We start from the raw sequence: 21,365 nt of genomic DNA on the forward strand, positions 1-21,365 counted from the left end.
CAGAAATCCATTCGCCATCGACATGCTTTTCAATAAAAATTGTTCCTTTGCCTTCAATTTTACACTCTTCGTTGTCCCCGAGAGTCACGCTTTCGCCGCTGCATACCGAAAAATCTTGCAACCAATTTCTTCGATAAGTTAAATGTCTTGAGGCGCCACTGTCGGTCAGCCAAACGTCCGTGCTATCAAGCTTTAATATTCTAGCAATTTCTCGCTGGTCTATCATTAATTGTCGCTACAAGGGCGATCGCGTTTGATTCGGAGTTTTGTTTACCTTTATGATAGTTTCTCTTCTTCTTGGGACAGTTTCTCGCGAAGTGACCAGTCTTCTTACAATAATAACATATTAATCCTGTTTTTGTCTTTCTTCCTTGGTATGTTCTGTTATCGTGTGATCTCGTCGTTCGTTCATCGAATCTTTGTTTTTCATAAATATTAGGCTTCGTATTAACTATAAACGCGCTCGTTTCTTCTTCAATTTCGCTAAGACGTTTTTCTTCTTTAATTAATCGCTCCTGGAGCTTATTTAGGGTTTGATCCTTGGCATCGACACTGTCCCATGCTGTCACAAAATTATTATATTTCTTTGGTGAGCTGCCCAGGATTTTAGCAACGATTCCAAGCTCCGATACTTTTTCTTCTAAGTCTTCTAACATTCGAGCCATATTCATCACTTTCGTGGAAAATTGCACCATCGACTCGGTTGCCTCCATTCGACATGCATAAAACTTCTGGAGCAAGCTCGCTTTATTAGCTTCGGATTTTTGCTCGTGAATGAGCTTGACCTTCATCCACATCTCGTGGGCAGTATCGCTAGTAATACAATTTTCAAGATGAAGCGGCATCATAGAGCCTGCCAATAAGCACATAGCCTTTGCGTTGTCTGCAATCCATTTCTTACCATCGGTATTCGTTAAATCTGCTGGCTTCTCGGTGGTTCCGTCGACTACTTCAAATACGCCATTAGCCATTAGTGTTACGCGCATTTGGAATTTCCATAATTGATAGTTTGTGCCATCGAGTTTGTTGCGGTGTATCGGTGATTCATTCGCTGTTGTCATGTTGATTGTCTTCGCTTCGTTTTGCGGTATACTTAAATTTAATACAATCAATGTTATCACTTTTCACACTTGCACTATTACTCTGGTACGCTCCTCGGCCCATAGCCTGTTAAGGATTATAGGAGCAGAGTAAAATGTAAAATAGGCGCAGTGTAGTTATAATAGAGTTTATTGTAGTTACAAGAGAGATGATCTCAACAAAGCACTCTCCACCTCTTAGTCTAACATACTCGAGGGCTTCCGAAAATATCACCCGTCCATATATATCGAGGGCCAGACTAGAACTGCCTATCGTGTCGTTTGATGCTCGCGCCGAGCCTACCGTCCAGAAAAACATTCATGTTTACATATCTATACACACCTTCATATATACATTATACATACTCGCTTAAGCGCTTGCGTCAGTCGTCGAATATTCTAGATACAATGTCGAGGAATTTTCCTTAACATTTATAATAAATAGTGCATAAAAAAAGAAATGTAAATAATCTTACTTCTTAAAAGTGTTTTTTTAACCGGTGTAAGAGATTTTCTTGGAGATCGATCTGGAAGACTAGTTGAACATTTCTTAATATTGATTGCCCGGTTAGCCAGAGCGTGAGAACCCCACAATGCTCTCGCCAATTTTCTTAAAAATTTGGTGGGCGTTTGTTCCAGTTTAATTTGTTTCCATGTCGAAAGAGGTATGGATATTCCAAATCTGAAAAGTATCATTTTTACCTAAAAACACATACAAAAAATTATTGAATCAATCGAAATAAACTAAATCTTTTTATGACACGCCGTAGTGTTAACCTCAATTTATGCCACGCTCGTGCAAAAATGCACTCGCTAAATTTCGGTTTACGCAAGTTGTTTCATAAAGTATCGTAATGTACTATATCAGTACTTACAAATCCATCTTCTGTTTCTTTTCTCCAATATTCCATATTTTTCTTTTGACCGCTTTTGATGAATTTATCCGAATCATAATCGGAATCACTCTTTCTACCACTCATTTTGGATCTTTTCTTTGATTTTTTTTTTTTGACGATGAACCTGATTTTCCTTTAGGCAAGTTTTTCTCATGCTTGCTTTTCTTTCTTTTATGCATGTTTTTGGCATCTTTCTGCTTCTTATGTTTCCTTTTCTTTGCCTTAAATGAATTTTCATGAGCAACTTTTACTTCACAATTCATGTCAATATTCTTTTTTATTTCTTCTAGTTCGTGTAGTTCTCCAGAATTCAATGTTTGAGGGTTAACTGGTGATATTTCGGTAGAATCATATTCTTGAAATTCTGAAGGTTCATTTACAAAAGGAGGTACTGTAGAAAAACTTGTCGATGGCTGAGGATTAGGGAATGTTTTGTCTTCACTACGTGATGTAGAAGGCAAACTTTTATCTTTCTCACTAATTGTGTTCAAAAGATCTGAAAAACAAAGAGGTATATATATATATATATATATATATATATATATATATATATATATATGTGTGTGTGTGTGTGTGTGTGTGTATATAGTGGAAAATTTTTCAAATCCCGGCCATAATTGGTATACTAGTCTAGTATACCCCTAAAAGAAAATTAAAAAATTCAGACCTCTAAGTACCCCCAGTTACAACTATATTCTAATTTTCAAACATTTTTTACACTGTTACTTATTAGCGATGCAAATAGACATTAATGTTTTATACATAAGTTCAGTATTGAGAAAATTTAGAAATAACTGTTTATAAAACTTAAACTATACTCAATTATCTGTAATTATCTGTAATCTGTAATTGAGTGTAGTTTAAGTTTTATAAACCGTTATTTCTAAATTTTTCCAACACTTCCCTGGTAGCAGCGTTCCCGAGAAAGTACCTGAAAGCTACCGAGATTTTTTCAATCTACCGACTTTCCAGGGTAGAATCTAGACGAAAACCCCGATAAATCAGACATGAATTCTAGAGAAAATATCGGTAGAATTTTTTCCCCACTATGATTTGTTCATATAACCTTACTTTTTGCGCCAATGATCCTGCTCTACATTAACATTATTTGAACATTTTTAGAAATTGATGAATATACACCCTATTAATTCATCAAGAATGTTTTTTGAAGGATAAACATAATTTTTAAGGCGCCTATTAAGAGTGCAACTTAACCCTACACATGCATACTCTCATATATGAAACTATGTACAAGCATGATGTACTGATTAACTTTATGTTGTTTAAGTGCAATTACTGTGTAAAAAGTGTCCTCGATGTGCTCAAAGTCACCAATGATAAGGTGTGCACAGATATTTCAATCTTATTAGTATGCGAGCCAGTCACTATCAACCATCAAATCTCTCAAAATCATGCTAAATCCATGATATTGAAGTTCAATATCTGTTCTTTTGCGTAGAGACTAGTTAAATTAGTTAAAAATAGACTGCCATGTCAGTTTTTACTTAACTGTCTTGGTTCGGCTTTTCACCCTGAACCCTATGGCTTCGGCGTCAAAAAATACAGGTGGGTCTATATATGAAAGTCGAATTCATATCAGCTAGAATTAATTCAACTCAATATATTGTTTCAACATGCCAATACAAATAAAGTTGCAAAATTTCAGCCCTCTAGGTATGATGCAAAAGAACAGATATTGAACTTCAATATCATGGATTTAGCATGATTTTGAAAGATTTGATGGTTGATAGTGACTGGCTCGCATACTAATAAGATTGAAATATCTGTGCACACCTTATCATTGGTGACTTTGAGCACATCGAGGACACTTTTTACACAGTAATTGCACTTAAACAACATAAAGTTAATCAGTACATCATGCTTGTACATATATACATATATATATGTGTGTGTGTGTGTGTATATATTTCATGTTCATATTGATATTGATATAAAATAAAAATATAACTTTCTATGAGAATCACACTATTTTTCCTCAAGAATCTTAAAACTAAAGATACTTTATTATTAGGCCACATATTTACTTTAGAAACTTGTTGAAGAACCGTTCTTTTCCTTTACAATCTTATGCATCTCAAAAATAACGTCTTTTTTGTAAATAATTGTGATTTATATCTCTTTAGACAGAAAAAGGCACACATGTGTTGATGGCTTGAAAAATACGCGACATTGGCGAGAAGCAAAAACGATATACTACTATAAATAATGAGTTTTCGTAAATATTTGTGGCTTCTTAGATTTACATCTCTTTGCAAAGGAAAAGGCACACGTGTTTTAATGGCTTGCAAAATTTGCGACATTGGCAAAACCGCGGGAAGAGCAGAAACGATATATTTTTTTTATGTAGAGCAGAAACGATATACTACATGTATACCCTTCGACCATACATATATATATATATATATATACACGTACTTTTATCTGGTAAGTTCGTTTCGTCTTTAGACAAAACGAACTTACTTGTTTCTACAATACTTAGTTTTATCTGGTACGAACTTACGAACTACTAACTTACTAACTTCGAACTTACTTGTTTTTACAAGAGACGTAAGGAAGTGGGACTAGGCATGGACTGGGAACGCGGGAAAAAGCGATGCTACAGTATGTACACACAGCTATATATGTATATATCAAACTGTTGCTGATGCTATCTGCTTTGTAAGTGTACATGTTTTGTTTGCATTAAAAATAAATACATCAGACATACAAAGTTTTAGTTGTTAATCAACAACATAATGCCATATTATTTCAATGGATTACGGTAGATATATTGAAGTTCAATCAGAAAACGTGCCAAGAACGACAGAATATCGTTTAAGGTTAAACAGAGTAGACTCTGATGATACATCAGACGAAGAATTCGACCAACATTGACGGATAAGCATTTACTTTCTAAAATAACTCATTGTCTTTGTAAATTAGCCTGCAATTTTTTATAAAACAAAAAATTTCATGAACGTTTACTGTTTTACTTTCTCATAGAATTTTTTTATATAATGATCATTTTCTTGTGTATATATTTATGTGTATATATATATATATATATATCTTCCTATATTATATAGATGCATATGTAAATTTATGTCAATAACCCCTCCACATCCCCTCCGCAAGCCCCTCCACACCCCCTCCGCAGCCCCTCCGTTGGCCCCTCTTAAATCAATTTTATTAATATTAAAATGATTATTATAAAGCTTAGTCAAAAAGATTTCAAAAGTTCTATTTTTTTAATAATGGTATAATGATGTGTTATAATCAAATTAAGAAGATCGACAAAATTTCCTTTATTGGAAAAATGGTATAACGATGGGTTAAAGTTTAAATTGAGAAGATAATAACGACAGATTTCCACACCACCCAAGAGGTACTGTCAGAAGCACATTATAATATGGATATACAATGTGTTTCAGGCGCGTTGATTTTTTTTTGTTTTTCTTAAATTATTATTTAAAAAATTCGCCAATTATTTTACGTAATTATATGACATGATATAATTATATAAAAGAAAGGCTACTATGAACAAATGAACAATAGTTTCATTTAGTAAATAAAATTATATTATTGATTTGGATATATATCAAGTTAGAAATTATCTATTGTTAACAGTTTGAATTTTTTATATAATAATTTAATAAAAACCCGTGGAATCATCGCATAGAGCCATATAACCACGGGAGTCTTAGGTACCAGTACCTGTATAGATGTTAAAAGTTTAGTCGATGCAATAAAACCGAATACGTATAAAGACGAGGAATGGAGACTTTTTATTGATTCGTCAAAACGAAGTCTGAAAGCTGTTCTGCTTCATAACGGAAACAGGTTTGCATCCATTCTCATAGCTCACTCGACTAAGCTGAAAGAGACTTATGAAAATTTAGAATCGAGGAACATTATACGTACGCCATTGATTGACCCATCAAACTATCTGCTACCACCACTTCATATCAAACTTGGCCTCATGAAGCAGTTCGTTAAAGCTCTGGATAAAGATGGCGATTGTTTCCAGTATTTGGGAGAAAAGTTTCCCGCAATAAGTGAAGCTAAATTAAAAGAAGGTATTTTTGATGGTCCTCAAATTCGTACTCTATTTGAAGACGAAACATTTATCACAAAAATAAACGACACAGAAAAAGCTGCATGGCAAAGTTTTAAAACTGTTCGTGAGAACTTTTTAGGAAATAAAAAGAGTGAGAACTATCAGGAACTAGTTGAACAAATGTTGGAGAATTTCAAAAATTTGGGTTGCTTGATGAGTTATAAAATGCATTTCTTACATTCCCATCTTGATTACTTCCCTCTTAATCTAGGAGATGTCAGTAAAGAACAGGGAGAACGATTTCATCAAAATATAAGTGTAATGGAGAATCGATACCAAGGAAGATGGAATGTCAACATGATGGCAGATTTTTGCTGGACACTGAAGAGAGACATTAAAACAAATAACAAAAAGAGAAAAAGAAACCCATTGCATAGGTCATTTGAAGTAAAAAGAGTTCGTTACAAGAGAAAAAAGGAGTAAAGAAAGACATCGAGAGTTACTAAGCTAGTGGAAAAAAAGCAAAATAAGAAAAAAATATATACGAAAGCAACTTTTCTCTGTACACAAGGAAGATATTATGCGATTAAATAAGATTTTTTACAATTTTTCGGTATATTTTTCCATTTTTTGAAATTTTGATATGACATTTTAATCGGTTTAAACTGTTTCTTCTCAGTTTGACCTCGAACTGACCTTGAACCTGACGTGATCAGGTAAAACTGACCCCAAATTCAGATTCAGCGACCAAAAAAACATAAATGTATGGCATTTTTATTTCTTTTAACCATTTCTTCTCAGTTTGACCTTGAACTGACCTTGAACCTGACGAGATGGGGCCAAACTGATTCCGGATTTGGATTCAGCGACCAAATAAACATAAATATATGGCATTTTAATTTTTTTAACCGTTACTTCCCAATTTGACCTCGAACTGACCTTAAACCTGACGTGATCGGGTAAAACTGACCCCGGATTCGGATTCAGCGACCGAAAAAACATAAATGTATGGCATTTTTATTTCTTTTAATCATTTCTTCTCAGTTTGACCTTGAACTGACCTTGAACCTGACGAGATGGGGCCAAACTGATTCCGGATTTGGATTCAGCGACCAAAAAAACATAAATATATGGCATTTTAATTTTTTTAAACCTTTTCTTCTTAATATGACCTCCAACTGACCTTGACCCTGACGTGATGGGGCCTAACTGACCTTATATTCGAATTCAGCGACCCAAAAAACATAAAAATAGATAGGTCTGATTTCTCGCGCAGACAACTTTTTTTATTTTGTGTGCCGGTGTAGTTTATTCCATGATCGAAAACCCTAAGAATTGACTAAACAGTTTTGAATCAAATATTTAAAATTTCATTCCAAACAATATTTTGTATTGATTCACCTGACTCATTCTGAATACGTATATTATCAGGATTTCGACATCGAGATAATGCAACATATAATTGACCATGCGAAAACAATGGTCGTTTCAAAAAAATTCCTATTAAATCAAAACTTTGGCCTTGTGATTTATTTATCGTTATGGCAAACGCTAATATGATTGGGAATTGTTTTCTAAAAAGAGTAAATGGAAACGAATCCTCGAGTGTATAAAGCATGAAAGCTCGGCAGAAAGGAGCAAGTGTCAATAGCCTTTGAGTCTTTCAGCGCGATTTTCAGTCCCTGCAGCAGACAACGCTTTTTAAATTGTTGCTTTGAGCGACAAATCTGCTTATAAAGCGCGCCGACGTTCACTTGTTCTCAAATTAAAGACAAAGCGATTGTAAGTCCTACTGATAAGCTCGCATTTTGTGTTTTTCTCTTTGGCACAAAGCAACTGTACCAAAACTAACTTCCCAACTACTCCCAGCACGTTGGCTTCGGCGCGTAACATCCAATCGTTTCAACTACGACACCGACGAGCTCTCTTTTGTAGCTTCGAACAAATTCGGTTGACACTCGCGGCCTTCGTGTAAAATAGGGCGTATCAATTTCCTTGAGTGGCTATAGGTGCGCACCCAAAGCTTTGCCAGTCGCGTTATTTTGTTTTTTGTTTCGCGTCAGGGAGTAATTGGATACACCTGATGGGCGAAAAAGAATTTCCACACACGTTAGCGATTAATTAATCGTAGAAACAATATTTTCATTTGAATATTTGGAATTATAAAATGTCATTTTAATGAATTTAACATTGCCCTCTGGGCTGTTACAATGACGCTACCCTAAGCGGGTCTTGGGCGTTGTCGTCCAGATCGGACGGGTGGGTGCCTATCACCACTACACAGCTCGTCCTTAGGTTGCGGATAGAGGAACAGCCCCTGAGAAAGAGGTTAGCTGCGAATAAATTGAATAAGCAGCCGCGGACAGCCGATAGGAACAGGCGTGGGTGTGATGAGCCCACACTGTCGAACGTATTCATCTAGAAACACTACGCAAGCACCACAACAACAAAAACACTTCACATTATTTCTTATCTCTCAATCTATCTCTTTCATCACACATTACAAAAATGGGCAAAAATCCTGCTGCCGAGGAGGATGCGGGAGCGATGACAACTGCCCCGAAAGGGGATGTGTAGAATGATTCGTCACCTGGTCTTACGCGGTAACGATGCCAGCGAAGGCGCGCTGCCTTGCAGGGGGGCGTTAGGATGCGAGAATGAAACCGTAGTGTGTCTGACGACGAATTGACACTGTCCTCGTCAAAGTCGGAAAGCTCTCATACTTAGTTCTAGAGAGGTATGGGGGTTATCACCTCTAGAACGGTGGACTCACCTGCGATCGGAACAGGATCCGAAGCGCGCGGGTTTGACATAACATCATGGCTCAAAAAAATCAAATCCGAACCAAAAGGGACTTAAGGGTCGGAACTTGGAATGTTCGCAGTCTATACAGAGCAGGTGCGTTTAAAGAACTCGTAAAGGAAGCTGATAGGTACAATCTAGATTTGGTAGCAATACAGGAATCGCGGTGGCCAGATGGCGGAGTACTAGCATCGGGTAACTTCACGTACCTGTATGGGGCCGGGAGTGGGGGATCTCTAGGCACCGGATTTCTCGTAAGCAAAAGCATCATACATTCGGTTAAAAGTTTCAAATCCGTCAATGATAGGCTCTCGTACATCATTATCGAAGGTGAATGGTATAGATATGTATTTATTAATGTACACTGTCCTACGGAGGACAAAGAAGAAGAAGCTAAGGATCTCTATTACGAAACTTTAGAGCAGGTAATCGACCAGTTCGCGTCTTACGACACAAGAATAGTATTAGGCGATTTCAATGCTAAAATAGGTAGGGAGGAAATGTTTAGGCCTACTATAGGTAAGGAAAGCCTGCACGAAGCCAGCAATGATAACGGTATTAGGGTCATAAATTTCGCGGCGGCAAAAGATCTTATAATCAAAACTACGTGTTTTAAGCACAAGAACATACACAAGGCAACGTGGACATCGCCGGACGGGGCCACACAGAACCAAATTGATCATTTCCTCATTGAAAAAAGACGTCATACTAATGTTCTTGACGTAAGGGCTTACAGAGGGGCAGATAGCGACTCGGACCACTTCCTAGCAGTAGCCAAATTAAGAGCTAGACTAGTAGCGAATCAAAATAGTAAGCGAGCAAACAAGGTAGAAAGCTTCGATATTGAGAAACTACGAGATAGAACAGAGCGAATTAGGTACCGATAGAAATTAATAACAGGTTTCAGGCGCTCGAAGAAGCAAACACATCGCCGGACATCGAAAAAACGGTAAAAGAGGCCGCGAACAAAGTACTGGGTAAAAAGAAAAAGCCAAAGAGCAAACCATGGTTTGACGAAGAGTGCGAACTCTGGTTTGAAAGACGCAAAAAGGCTAAATTAGATAGCTTACAAAATAGAAGCGATAGGACCGTAGAAGAGTATTCTAACGTAAGGAAACAGATGAGCGCGATCTACAGAAATAAGAAGCGGGAGTATCAAACGAATCTTATTAGGAGAATAGAAACTAACAGTAAGGAAAATAACCCCCGCGAAATGTACAGAGGGATTAACGCCATCAAAAAGGGTTTTAGGAGTAGAGCGCAATTGATGAAGGACGAAAACGGGGACCTCGTAACAAATGACAACGAATTACTGTCGTGGTGGAAAAATTATTTCGATAAATTATTAAACGTGCACGAAAATAGCGAAGAATTAGGGGACGAAATTCACACTGCTGAACCCCACGTGGAGGAACCGAGCTACCAAGAAGTAGAGGCCGCGATTAAAAAACTAAAAAACAACAAAGCCGCGGGAAATGACTCTATACCAGCTGAGTTACTCAAATATGGGGGCGTCGAGCTCAATTTAAAAATCCATAAACTAGTATGTGCCATCTGGAAAAATGAAACAATACCCGAAAATTGGAAGGAATCTATCATTATACCGATTTTTAAAAAGGGGGATAAGACAGACTGCAATAACTATAGGGGTATTTCACTTTTAGCAACGTGCTACAAAGTTCTGTCAAACGTAATACAAGCTAGACTCACTCCATTCGCGGAAGATATAGTAGGAGATTATCAGTGTGGATTTCGGCGCAACAGATCGACGAGCGATCAAATGTTTACCATAAGACAGTTGTTAGAGAAAAAGTGGGAATTTTGCGAAACCATACACCAACTATTTATAGATTTTAAAAAAGCGTACGACTCTATTAAGCGAATCAAAATGTAACAAATTCTAGTACTTCTCGGTGTATCGAAAAAACTCGTGAGATTAATTCAAATATGTCTGAACGGAAGCACGGGAAAGGTCCGAGTAGGCGGTAATGTATCAGAACCCTTCATGATACGCGATGGTTTAAAACAAGGGGATGGGCTCTCTACGGTGCTGTTCAACTTAACGTTAGAGTATGCCGTTAGAAAAATGCAGGTTAGCCAGATGGGCGCAACGCTTAATGGAACAACGCAGATACTAGGCTACGCAGATGATTTGGATATACTGGGGGATTGTAGGGAAAAGGCAGCAAGAAACGCGGAAATCCTCATAAAAGCGGTGTAGTATACAGGGTTAGAAGTGAGTGAATCAAAAACAAAGTACATGATTGTGGATAAGCTAGGCATCTGCAGAGGGGAGGAAGATCTCAGAGTTGGGAATTTTACTTTTGAAAAGGTTAGCGAATTCAGGTATCTGGGTACGACCATAAATGATAGAAACGAGATTAATGTCGAAATAAATAAGAGACTCCATTCGGGTAATGCTTGCTTCTACGCCGTGAGTAATTTACTTAAGTCGAGGCTGTTGTCTAAAAATGTTAAAATAAGAATATACAGGACAATAATACTGCCGGTGGTTCTGTACGGGTGCGAAACGTTGGCTCTCACTAAGCAGGCGGACAACCGTTTTAGGGTATTTGAAAATGAAGTCTTGCGAAAAATATACGGGCCGCAGAAAGATGAGGAAACCGGGGAATGGAGGAGACTACACAATGATGAGTTACACAATCTGTATGCGTCACCAAATATTAACAGAATAATAAAATCGCGCAGATTGGGATGGGCAGGGCACGTAGCGAGAATGGGAGACGACCGTACGGCAGCGCGTGTCATGAAGGGCAGGCCGATGGTAACGCGACCTCTAGGTAGACCTAGACGTAGATGGGAGGACAACGTAAAAGCGGATCTAGTAGAAATAGGACGGATGGGTGTCGATCGGAGAGGTGCATCTTGGGTGGGGTTGACACAAGATAGGGCAGCGTGGAAGGCTTGCGTAGATGAGGCGATGAACTTTCGAGTTCCAAATGCCATGTAAAAAAAAAAAATTGCATTTACTTTCAAATTAAGTTTATGTGGTGGAAGACCTTCTCTGATATTATTCCACATTTCAACTGGATAATTTAAATGAATATTTTCCTCTGTTTGATCTACTCCTTTAGGTGTTGCATAATCTACACTATAATATGTCTTTGATTCGCCATGTAATAATTTTAGAACTTTGTTATTTAAAATTTTGATGTCTTCATTATGAGGAGCTAAGACTACGCTACTAACGGAAGCACCTAAATTAATATTTTTATAAATTTCATTGCAAACATCGGTAGTTTTCCATTTTTGAGGAATTTCAAATGTATTGACTTTACCTTCTCCTATTCATGATTTTAAAAAGAGGCCACAAAGTTGAATATTTAATTGTTTCTTCTATGACAGAGTTTCGGTATCCATGTTTAATTACTGGAAGAATTTGTCTGAAATCTCCTCCTAATACTATTAATTTTCCTGCAAAAGAAATATCGTTACGACATACATCTTGTAAAGTACGATTAATAATTTCTAAAGCTTTTTTAGGTATCATTGAAGCTTCATCCCAAATTATTAAATCTGCCTCTCTTAATCTTTTTTTGTCAGACTCTAATTTCAAAAAAGCACTTTGAATATTCTTTTAATCTGAAGGCAATCTGAAGGTTCGATGACTTGTCAATCCCCTAGGTAACAGAATAGACGCGATACCAGTCCATGCCATTGACAAAACTTTTTTGTTTAATGAAATGTAATAATAAATTAATGTTTTATATAAAAACGTTTTTCCCGAACCTCCAGGTCCATCAATGAAATAAATTTTGTGTTCATTGTCAACTAACTCTTCAAAAATTACCTTTTGATCATCGGTCAATTGATCAAATATACATTTAAAGATATCGGCACTTTGTAAGACATTCTGGTAAACTGAAATCTTTGCATGATTTTTCTTCATTCTCTAATATAATTTGAATATGAGATAGAGCATTATTCTCTTTATTTGTCTTAAAATCTTCGGTGAAATAATTTTTAAATTTGTTTAAATTGTATTACCCTGTATGTTTTCTGCTAAAATAAACCATGCAAAAAATTTACGTAATTGAAATGGTAACATGATGTGACAAGCTTCTTCAAAAATAATAAAAATATGTTAATCATCTTCTATTAAGCCCATTGCAAGTGCTGCGTCTTTATATGTTTGATACTCTATATCTTTATGATTTTTCAAATCTTCAAATGAAGTTGGACCTCTTGCTCGATTTAGTATTAATTTCAAAAAAAATCTCTCAGTATCTTTTGGTGATACGATATTAAGTCGAGCAATAGTATTGTATTGAGAAAAATGTGAACGTTTTATCCAAGATTTTGATTTTTTATTAAATCTATAATATTCAGGCAGTTCAACATATTTAAGTGTTTTTGCAAAATCATCAATTTTATTTAATTTAAACCATGCTGTTAAAGTAGTTTCTTTATTATTTAAGGCTTGCAATTCTTTATTTTCTTCGTAAACTATATGTTGTTGATCTTTTGTTTGGATTCCTAAACGTTCTACAGCGGGTATTTTACCACAAAGAGGATATCCTTGTAGACGCCAAGCAGCTTCCATTGGGCTTAAATATCTACCATCTACATACTGAGTGAGTTCATCATGTACTATGGGAGTTTCTTCGCTAGAATTATTTGGATTTTCAATTTTTTTCATCTTACATAATGCTCTATCTCCACCTTTGTGAATATAATCGAATATGTATTTAATACTTTGAATTGATGCACAATATTCGACATTAATATGACACTTATACTTTTTCAATAAAAAGTTATTATAAGTAACAACCATTGTATTGTCAAGTGGAATAATTTTTCTAAATTTTTTAATTCGATAAGTATAGTTTTGTGAAATGTTATTTCTTCTTCGACATTCAGGATAACCATTTTCTTTAAAAATGGTGATATCGCGGAATGGTTTTGGAAATTTTTTTTTACAAATAGTCTTATTTTTGATGATGCAAGGAGATTTATCTGTATGTGGTCCATGTAACATATGTTTAATTACTAATTTTTGTAAACCTTTATCTGAATTATCAGGAATTTCAGCAGAAATGTATTTGTCAATAGATTGAGGTGTCATGAGCTTGTTTTTTGGATGTAGCATAACTACAATATGAGCGTGTGGTAATCCTCTCTTTTGAAATTATATTGTAAAGACATAAGCTATTACTTTCCCAAAAATTTCATTTTTTACAATATCATCTAGAAAAGACTTAAATTTTGTATAAAATAATCTAACTAATATTTGGAATATCATTTGGAGTAGTTCCTTTTGGAAAATTTTCTAAAACTCTTTTCAATTCTACCCATTTAGGATTGCACTTCATAGTAATTAATAAATCAGGTTTTGTTTTTGATCTTGCTATTGCCATAGCATCTTGGTAATGTTGTTGCATGTACCGAGGACTGCCTATGTATGTTGCGGGTAAAATGAATAAATTTCCTAACCTTTCTTTTTTTTCAAAATTTTGAGAGTTATTTGTAGCTGAGTTATAAACATGGTCATATAAGCCTTTGTAACATTCTATTCTAAGCTGTTTTTGATTATTTTGGAAGAAATTCATTCTATTACTTTCTATCATAATGAGTGCTTGTAAAAAGTATTGTTGAGTTAATCTACCACTGTATAATACTGGAGAGAAGTTTGTACTATTAGGTCTATATGAAAGCCTATAAGCACAGTATTGTAAAAGAGTCAGATTTTCTAAGCTTCTTTTGGATTTGGACTCAGAAGTGAGATCTTCAATATTATAACGGTTTTTGTAGAATTTGGCTTTTTATGGTATCCAATACTCCATCCTAAATCACCCGATGGAAACATCAACGGAAAAACCATAGGATCTACGTGATATAACAATTTGTTCAAATAAATATTTTTATATTCACAATTTACGTTATTTTTGGGATAAACACAAAGATCATAATCGTCAGGAATCATTGACTTGGAAACAATAATTGCGCCACATTCTGCGGTTAATGGTTCGTTATACCTATGCTTTTGTTTATCTGTTTTAAGAATAAAAAATAACTTGTAATTTGGTAAATTCTGTATATTAGATAATTGATGTAAACATCTAAAATTCTTGGCGTATGGATTTTTATTTAAAATATTTGTCAAAATCTCTATATGCTGTTTAGTCAATTTTTCATTAGTTTTAAGTCTTTTCTCTATAGAAGTTATGTCATCATAAATATAAAGTTGTCCACATGTAGGTTCATTATTTATTGGTATTAATGAAGAAGGTGTGATGTGACAAACTTGACCTTGAATTTTTAAATTATAAATAGCTTTTTGATTTTCGTTTTTCACATTAGCACTAAAAGTCGCGAAACAGAATAAGTTATTGTAATACCTTATTAATAGTCTGAAATGGTTATCATTAAGTAATAAGTCTTTAAGATCTTTGTTGTATGGGCTTAAAGGTGATAATCTAACTTTTCCATTATGGCAACAAGTAGATTTACTTCTTTCTTCTTGCCAAAATACAGCTGAACAAAATTTACATTTATAACTCATTTCTCCGAAATCTGAGAAATCTTTTACATGTTTTTTCACTCTTTTAACACTATTACGAATTTTTGTTTGAGATGTGTGCGACTTAAGTTTTTTACGTGAAAAATTTTCTCTGAAATCATCTAAAGATTTTCGTTTTAGATTACATGTTTTTTCATCAGACACTAAAACTTGAGATTTCGAATGATCGTTAATAAATTCAAGAATAACGTCATAATGACTTTTTTAATTATTTACAATACTTTTATATAAATAAATATTTACATTTTTTATACTCAATTTATTATTTATCAATACAATATAATAAAAACCAAAATTTGGGGGTTGGCGAGCGGAGCGAGTACCCCCCCTAGTATATATATATTTTTATATTGATATTAAAATTTAGAAGTGGTAGTTATTTTAAAGAAAAAGAAATTAATTTGTACTTCATTTTGTGTAGGAATTAATTCGTCGCAGCGATGTTAGTGATTCCACAAACACTAGCAATGAGGATAGCTTCCATGTACATTCATCCGTAGAAGATGTTCAGAGCTCCAGTTACCAAAATTCAAATGCATCAACATCCACAGAAAATGAACTTCGTGAATTCGCTAATAACATACCACATGATGAAACTCTTGACATTGGCAATAATCATTCACCTCAGGTGTCAACATCATCATCGGAACAGGTATGCTAATAATAATTTATTTATTTTTAAAATCTGTAACGGTTGCCAGTGCAATTAACGCACGTTGAGCACGTTACGACGTCTCTCCGGGACAGAATCAACATTCGGTATAATACTTCTGTTGTTACAGCTACTAAAGGCGCAGCATGTGAGAGAGTAAGAGAGACAGAGAGAGAATAAGCATCGAGAGAGATTTAAATTCAGTAACGTACAATGTTGCCACCTGCTCGCTCACTGCTGTCAAGAGTTGACAACAGTGTGTCAGAGGGCATAGGTAAATCTGTGCTCGCGCTAGCTAGCCATTCCGAGTCTGTCTTCGCTCCGCTCCGTTTCGCGAATAGACACTCTGCGATTGCGATTATTGTGTGCGAGGGTTTCAAGGTCAACCGAACCGAGGACAATCCGTCCGAGACCATCTTCGCGTACGTTAGAACGGCCGTGCCGGCCACGTACATCTGTAAGTACTAGTTCTTATCAACTCTCGCTTACTCGGGCGACTTAAGCCTCCTCTCTCTCTCTCTCTCACCTCGACTACATGCTGGTAGCCGGCATGCGCCCGTCTGGCGCGCTTGTGTTAGCCAAGCACCAATAAACAGTTAATCTAAGTTTTACAATAATCCGCGAGTGTCATTGATTTTTCCTCCTTTTGAATCCACGTCCTGAGTACTACTGTCACCGCCGCGTGTTCATACGTCTGTACGTCCGTGGGCGGATAGATTATAGTCGGTAGAATTTAGTGCCTTCTGCACAGCCGACGGAATCGGTGAATAGTAGCATAACCAACAAACAATTTAAAATAATAATGACGGCCGAGCTACCGTCATAAATCTTATTTGTACTATTACCTATTCTTATTGTTACTATACCTGTTTTATGTTGTTACATGCAATGCGTTAAAGTTATACATCTAATTTTTTGCCCACACACTTGTAAAATTGTGTAGAAACAGGCTACGGTAACATTTTTTACTTGTCTGTCTTAGTAGGATGTTTGTTTTACAATTTTGTTTTGGCTTTCATTTAAAAACTATCGTACCCTGGTAGAAAAATAAGCTACCGAATTAGCTAGTTTAATAACGTTAAACTAATATCAGCAACTAAAAATAAACTTGAACGTCCCAGTTGTAGTTTTGCGCTCGAGGCCTATGAGAATTTTGAATTTGGCGGGTCAAATTTATCATAAGGTTTATTTCAGAGGATCTAATAACTCTAGCCAGTTGTATTTCTGGGTTCCAGTCTATGTTTATACGTAGAAAGTTATAATAACTTTGCATTTTTCCCAATGCATTCACAAGAATTTTCGCTTTTAAAAGTTACAAAAGGTTTTAAATACGATGCCTGTTTTTCAAATTTTGTTCTTGCTCTCATAGAAACTAATATACGTAAAGATCTGATCTTTTGCATGCACATTTCATTAACGATAATAAAACAATATTTAAAGTTTAATTCATTTTAAATGATATATTTTTAATTTTCATCCGGGCACCAATGTGAATATTATGATTAATCACTGGAAAGTTGTCTGGAAATTAATATAAAATTTGTCATTTTTTAAATTATTTAAACAGTTTTTGTTGATTATTTTCAGACAACTTTTTTAAAAAAATTTTTTTGCAAAATCCCACATTTATCTGCAAACTATATGTGTTTTAAGATAAATGTGATTTTCAGAACTCATGGATACGTGAAAATTTACAAGAATTCCAGGAAGAAGATGAGGATGATGAAAATGAATATTTTGATGCCAATGAAGAATGGATTTACAACAATGAATTGCATCTGATTGAAGATAACACGAATTTCGAAAATTTGCAACGAGAATTAAATAGTGATGAAGCGCACGAAAAAATTGATGGTTTAGCTGTAAGTAAACCAGAAATGCTACTCGCTATTTTAAAATTCGGAATGTCGTTTAACTTATGTCAAAGCGGAATAGCTGACTTATGTAAAATGATTAATTGTTTTCTTGGTCAAAAAATATTACCTGATACTCGCTATTTGATTGATAAAATATTTAATGCTGAAAATGGTATAGACTTCCATGCCGTTTGCCCTGATTGTAAAAAATACCTAAAGCAATTTGAACGACAATCTAATTATGAAGTTACGTGTCAATTTTGTGATAAGACAATTCTTTTAAAAGATCCTACGTATAATCATTATTTTGCCATTTTCAACGTTAATAAGGAGATAGAATTGTTAATAAAAGAGAATTTTGAGCATGTACAATCTATTTTTTATAAAAGATTAAGAAATTCAGAAAACTTTTCAGATTTAACTTGAAGCTCGCAAATCGAGCAATGCGCACGAGATAATTAATCGAGACTAATAAGGAAATAAAACTTTATTTAGGAAGATTGATTATAATGAATGTTATACAAGTAAGTGCTTTTTCGCTCAAGCTTGGCACTCGACTCCCTCCAGCCATCCCGCCGCTGTTCAGCAACCCTGTCTTCTTTTTCTAAACAATTTTGTTTTTGTACATCCGCTTGCCCGGCAACCGTAGTTCGCTCCCTTGAAAATTGAATCGCGGCTTTCCGTCCGCGAGAAAACCTTTTGTTTCCTCGCCACGTGCCCTTCTATTTCCGATCTTTGATCGAGGAAGGGGAAAAGCGTCCCCGAACAATCCATGATTGTCGTGCACGCAGCCAAATTCGCATTCCAAAACAACGTGAATGCATATGATTCATTTTTCTCTTTATTTTAGGCTAAACCCAGTAACCGAACAAGCAGCTTTTTGGCAATGCTCGAGACTGTAACTAACTGATGGTATTTTGTATAAACAGTTTGAATTCATTAACAACAACATTTAATACCGATGGTTCACCTGTATTCAAAAGTTCAAAATTCTTTATGTGGCCTATACAAATGGTTGTGAATAAAATACCCTTTCGCGTAAGATATAACAAACCAATCACGTGTGGAATGCGGTTTGGCAAAGATAAACCTGATATGAACATTTTCTTAAAGCCGTACATTTCTTATATGAATCAGTTAGCTAATGTTGGAATTATGTGTCATATTAATGGTTTAGAAAATCGATTCTACATCCACGCAATATGTTGTTTTGTAGATTCGGTTGCGAGATCTCCAATGTTAGGAATGGTGCAATATAACGCATATTTTGGCTGTCTGTGGTGTCTGCATCCAGGCGTATATATTCGCAGTAATAGAGGTGGAGCCATTAATGGGGCAAGCCTGGGTTAAATCCTGCAAAAAAAACAAAAAGATATTCTTCTTTACTCTATCCGGGCTTAAAATGTACCTTAAACATGCCCCCTCGGACCGATCGAGACATTGCTAAAAAATATAAATCAAATACTGCTAGCAACAAATTTTGTTGCTAGCAATGTTTAATTGATATTTTTTAGAAAACAAAATTTGTTGCTAACTATATTCAATTCATATATTTTAGAAATGTCTCTCGATCGGTCCGAGGGGGCATGTTTAAGGTACATTTTAAGCCCGGATAGAGTAAAGAAGACGGTCCGGATCTTTCAAAAAGCCGTGGCAAGTGACTGAAAACACTTATTTATATAGTGAAATGTCATGAATTTTGGTCAATGATTTTACAAGGTATATACATGTTTTTTTTTCGATAAAAATGGTGTATATTTTATATATTTTCAATAGAATTTTTTTTTTTCAAATTACATCAAATCAAAAATTTTTTGGTAAGAAGAATATCTTGTTTTTTTGCAGGATTTAACCCAGGCTTGACCCCTTAAATATGTGTTACTTGACGAAGCGCCATTAAATAGGACAGAAATAGATACCTTACAAAATATGCAGTTAAGTAAAAACTCTACTCATCCTGTTTTTGGAATTAAGAAGCCATCGATTTTAATTAATTTAAGCTCTTTTAATACTATTTCGGCTTTTGTCCCAGACAGCATGCACTGTATTTGTCTAGGTATTACAGAACAGTTTGCAAAATACTGGTTTGACACACACAATATGCCCTTTTCACTATCTAAAGAGAAAATAAATGTAATTGATGATTTAGTATTAAAAATCAAAGCACCAAATCAAATTGCTAGGTTATCACGATCTATAAAGGAAAGAAGCTGGTTGAAGGCAAGAGAATTTGAAAATTGGATTCTCTACTACAGCTTACCAACTCTTACAGCAATTCCGCATATGCAAATTTATGTTAAACATTGGTCTCTTCTAGTAGAATCTTTTCATATACTTAATAGAAATCAAATCTCACAGATTGAATTAAGACATGTTGATTATTTACTAAAAAAAATGTGTTGCTTATACAGAATTGTATTATATGAAAGCAGCTATGACATATAATGTGCATCAGCTCTTACATATAGTACACAGTGTTCTTAGTTGGGGACCATTATGGAGCCATAATGGTTATTGCTTTGAGAATGGCAACGGGAAATTAGTAAAAAAAGTTCATGCTGCAAAAGGTGTTATTCAGCAATTGTGTCGATCGGTATCAATGGCGCAAGCCGAAACGATATTAAAAGACCATATACTCTCTCGACAAGATGCTGTAATTAATGAGTTTATACATTATTTGGATAAGAAAGAATGTAAAAACACACTTAAATTAACAATTTGCAGATATTTTGGACGCTATCAACAAACTAAAAAGAAGTGAATTAGGGAATTGCGATTATCTGAAGTATGTGTATCGTACCAAAAAATGGTTAAAGACAGCTGTCTGTATACTTCGTGCCGCAAAAAATTAATTAGATCAAATAATGCCTTTGCGCATACTATAAATAATAGATACATTCGTATTATGGGATTTATTGTGGATGAATTAACTATGAAGGAATATACGCTATGTAATTTTATAAATATTGAAAACTGTTATGAAGAATGCGTTTCTATGAAAAGAATTGCTGAAATTTCTGAAAATATAGAAGTGTTACAAACTAAATTAATTTATAGTGTGTGTTCATAGATAATAATATTCACAAATATATATGCGCAGTACCAAATTTATATTATTACTGAAGACTGTTTTTTTTTTGTAAATAAAAATTTTTGCTAATATTTTTGTAAACAAAGTGATATATTTTCATATGAATATTTTAAATAAAGAATAAGAAGAACATTCATTTAAATCCAATTCATAACCTATAATTGTATTTATATTAAACAATGCATTAATGCATGAATTATTATTTCCAGTAGAATATGGCAAAGTATAATCTCTACACTATAGACAAAATTTTATCATATAGTTTTATCATATAATTTTATCATATATTTTTATCATGTGATAAATTGAAACCAAAAATCATATAATAAAACTATATGATAAAATTATATGATAAAACCATATAATAAAACTATATGTTTTCTTTCAACCG

The 21,365-nt window shown here is 34.7% G+C and overlaps 1 protein-coding gene across 3 annotated transcripts; it reads left to right on the forward strand.

The window, feature by feature from the left end:
• The first annotated feature begins 1,441 nt into the window (after positions 1-1,441).
• On the forward strand, positions 1,442-20,929 carry LOC116417265. 3 transcript variants are annotated; one of them, XR_004227559.1, is made up of 5 exons: positions 1,442-1,744; positions 15,797-16,027; positions 17,698-17,889; positions 19,729-19,817; positions 20,608-20,929. XR_004227559.1 is itself a non-coding variant. In XM_031929628.1 (4 exons), the coding sequence occupies exons 1-4, from the start codon at positions 1,733-1,735 to the stop codon at positions 19,744-19,746; spliced, it is 453 nt and encodes a 150-aa protein (XP_031785488.1). In that variant the 5' UTR covers positions 1,442-1,732; the 3' UTR covers positions 19,747-20,929. The 3 variants fall into 3 exon arrangements, 2 of the variants coding, with proteins under 2 accessions (XP_031785488.1, XP_032451751.1); XM_031929628.1 differs by having other exon boundaries at positions 19,729-20,929; XM_032595860.1 differs by lacking the exons at positions 19,729-19,817; positions 20,608-20,929 and having other exon boundaries at positions 1,653-1,744; positions 17,698-18,387.
• Positions 20,930-21,365: the final 436 nt, after the last annotated feature.

This window comes from Nasonia vitripennis, chromosome 1 (genome assembly GCF_009193385.2).
Source record: "Nasonia vitripennis strain AsymCx chromosome 1, Nvit_psr_1.1, whole genome shotgun sequence".
In the NCBI taxonomy this organism is placed as follows: domain Eukaryota; kingdom Metazoa; phylum Arthropoda; class Insecta; order Hymenoptera; family Pteromalidae; genus Nasonia; species Nasonia vitripennis.

Bases quoted from the DNA above. Each gene is read 5' to 3' on its own strand.
- LOC116417265 (XM_032595860.1), top strand. The intron at 16,028-17,697 runs GTATGCTAATAA...TGTGATTTTCAG, and splicing joins CAACATCATCATCGGAACAG to AACTCATGGATACGTGAAAA.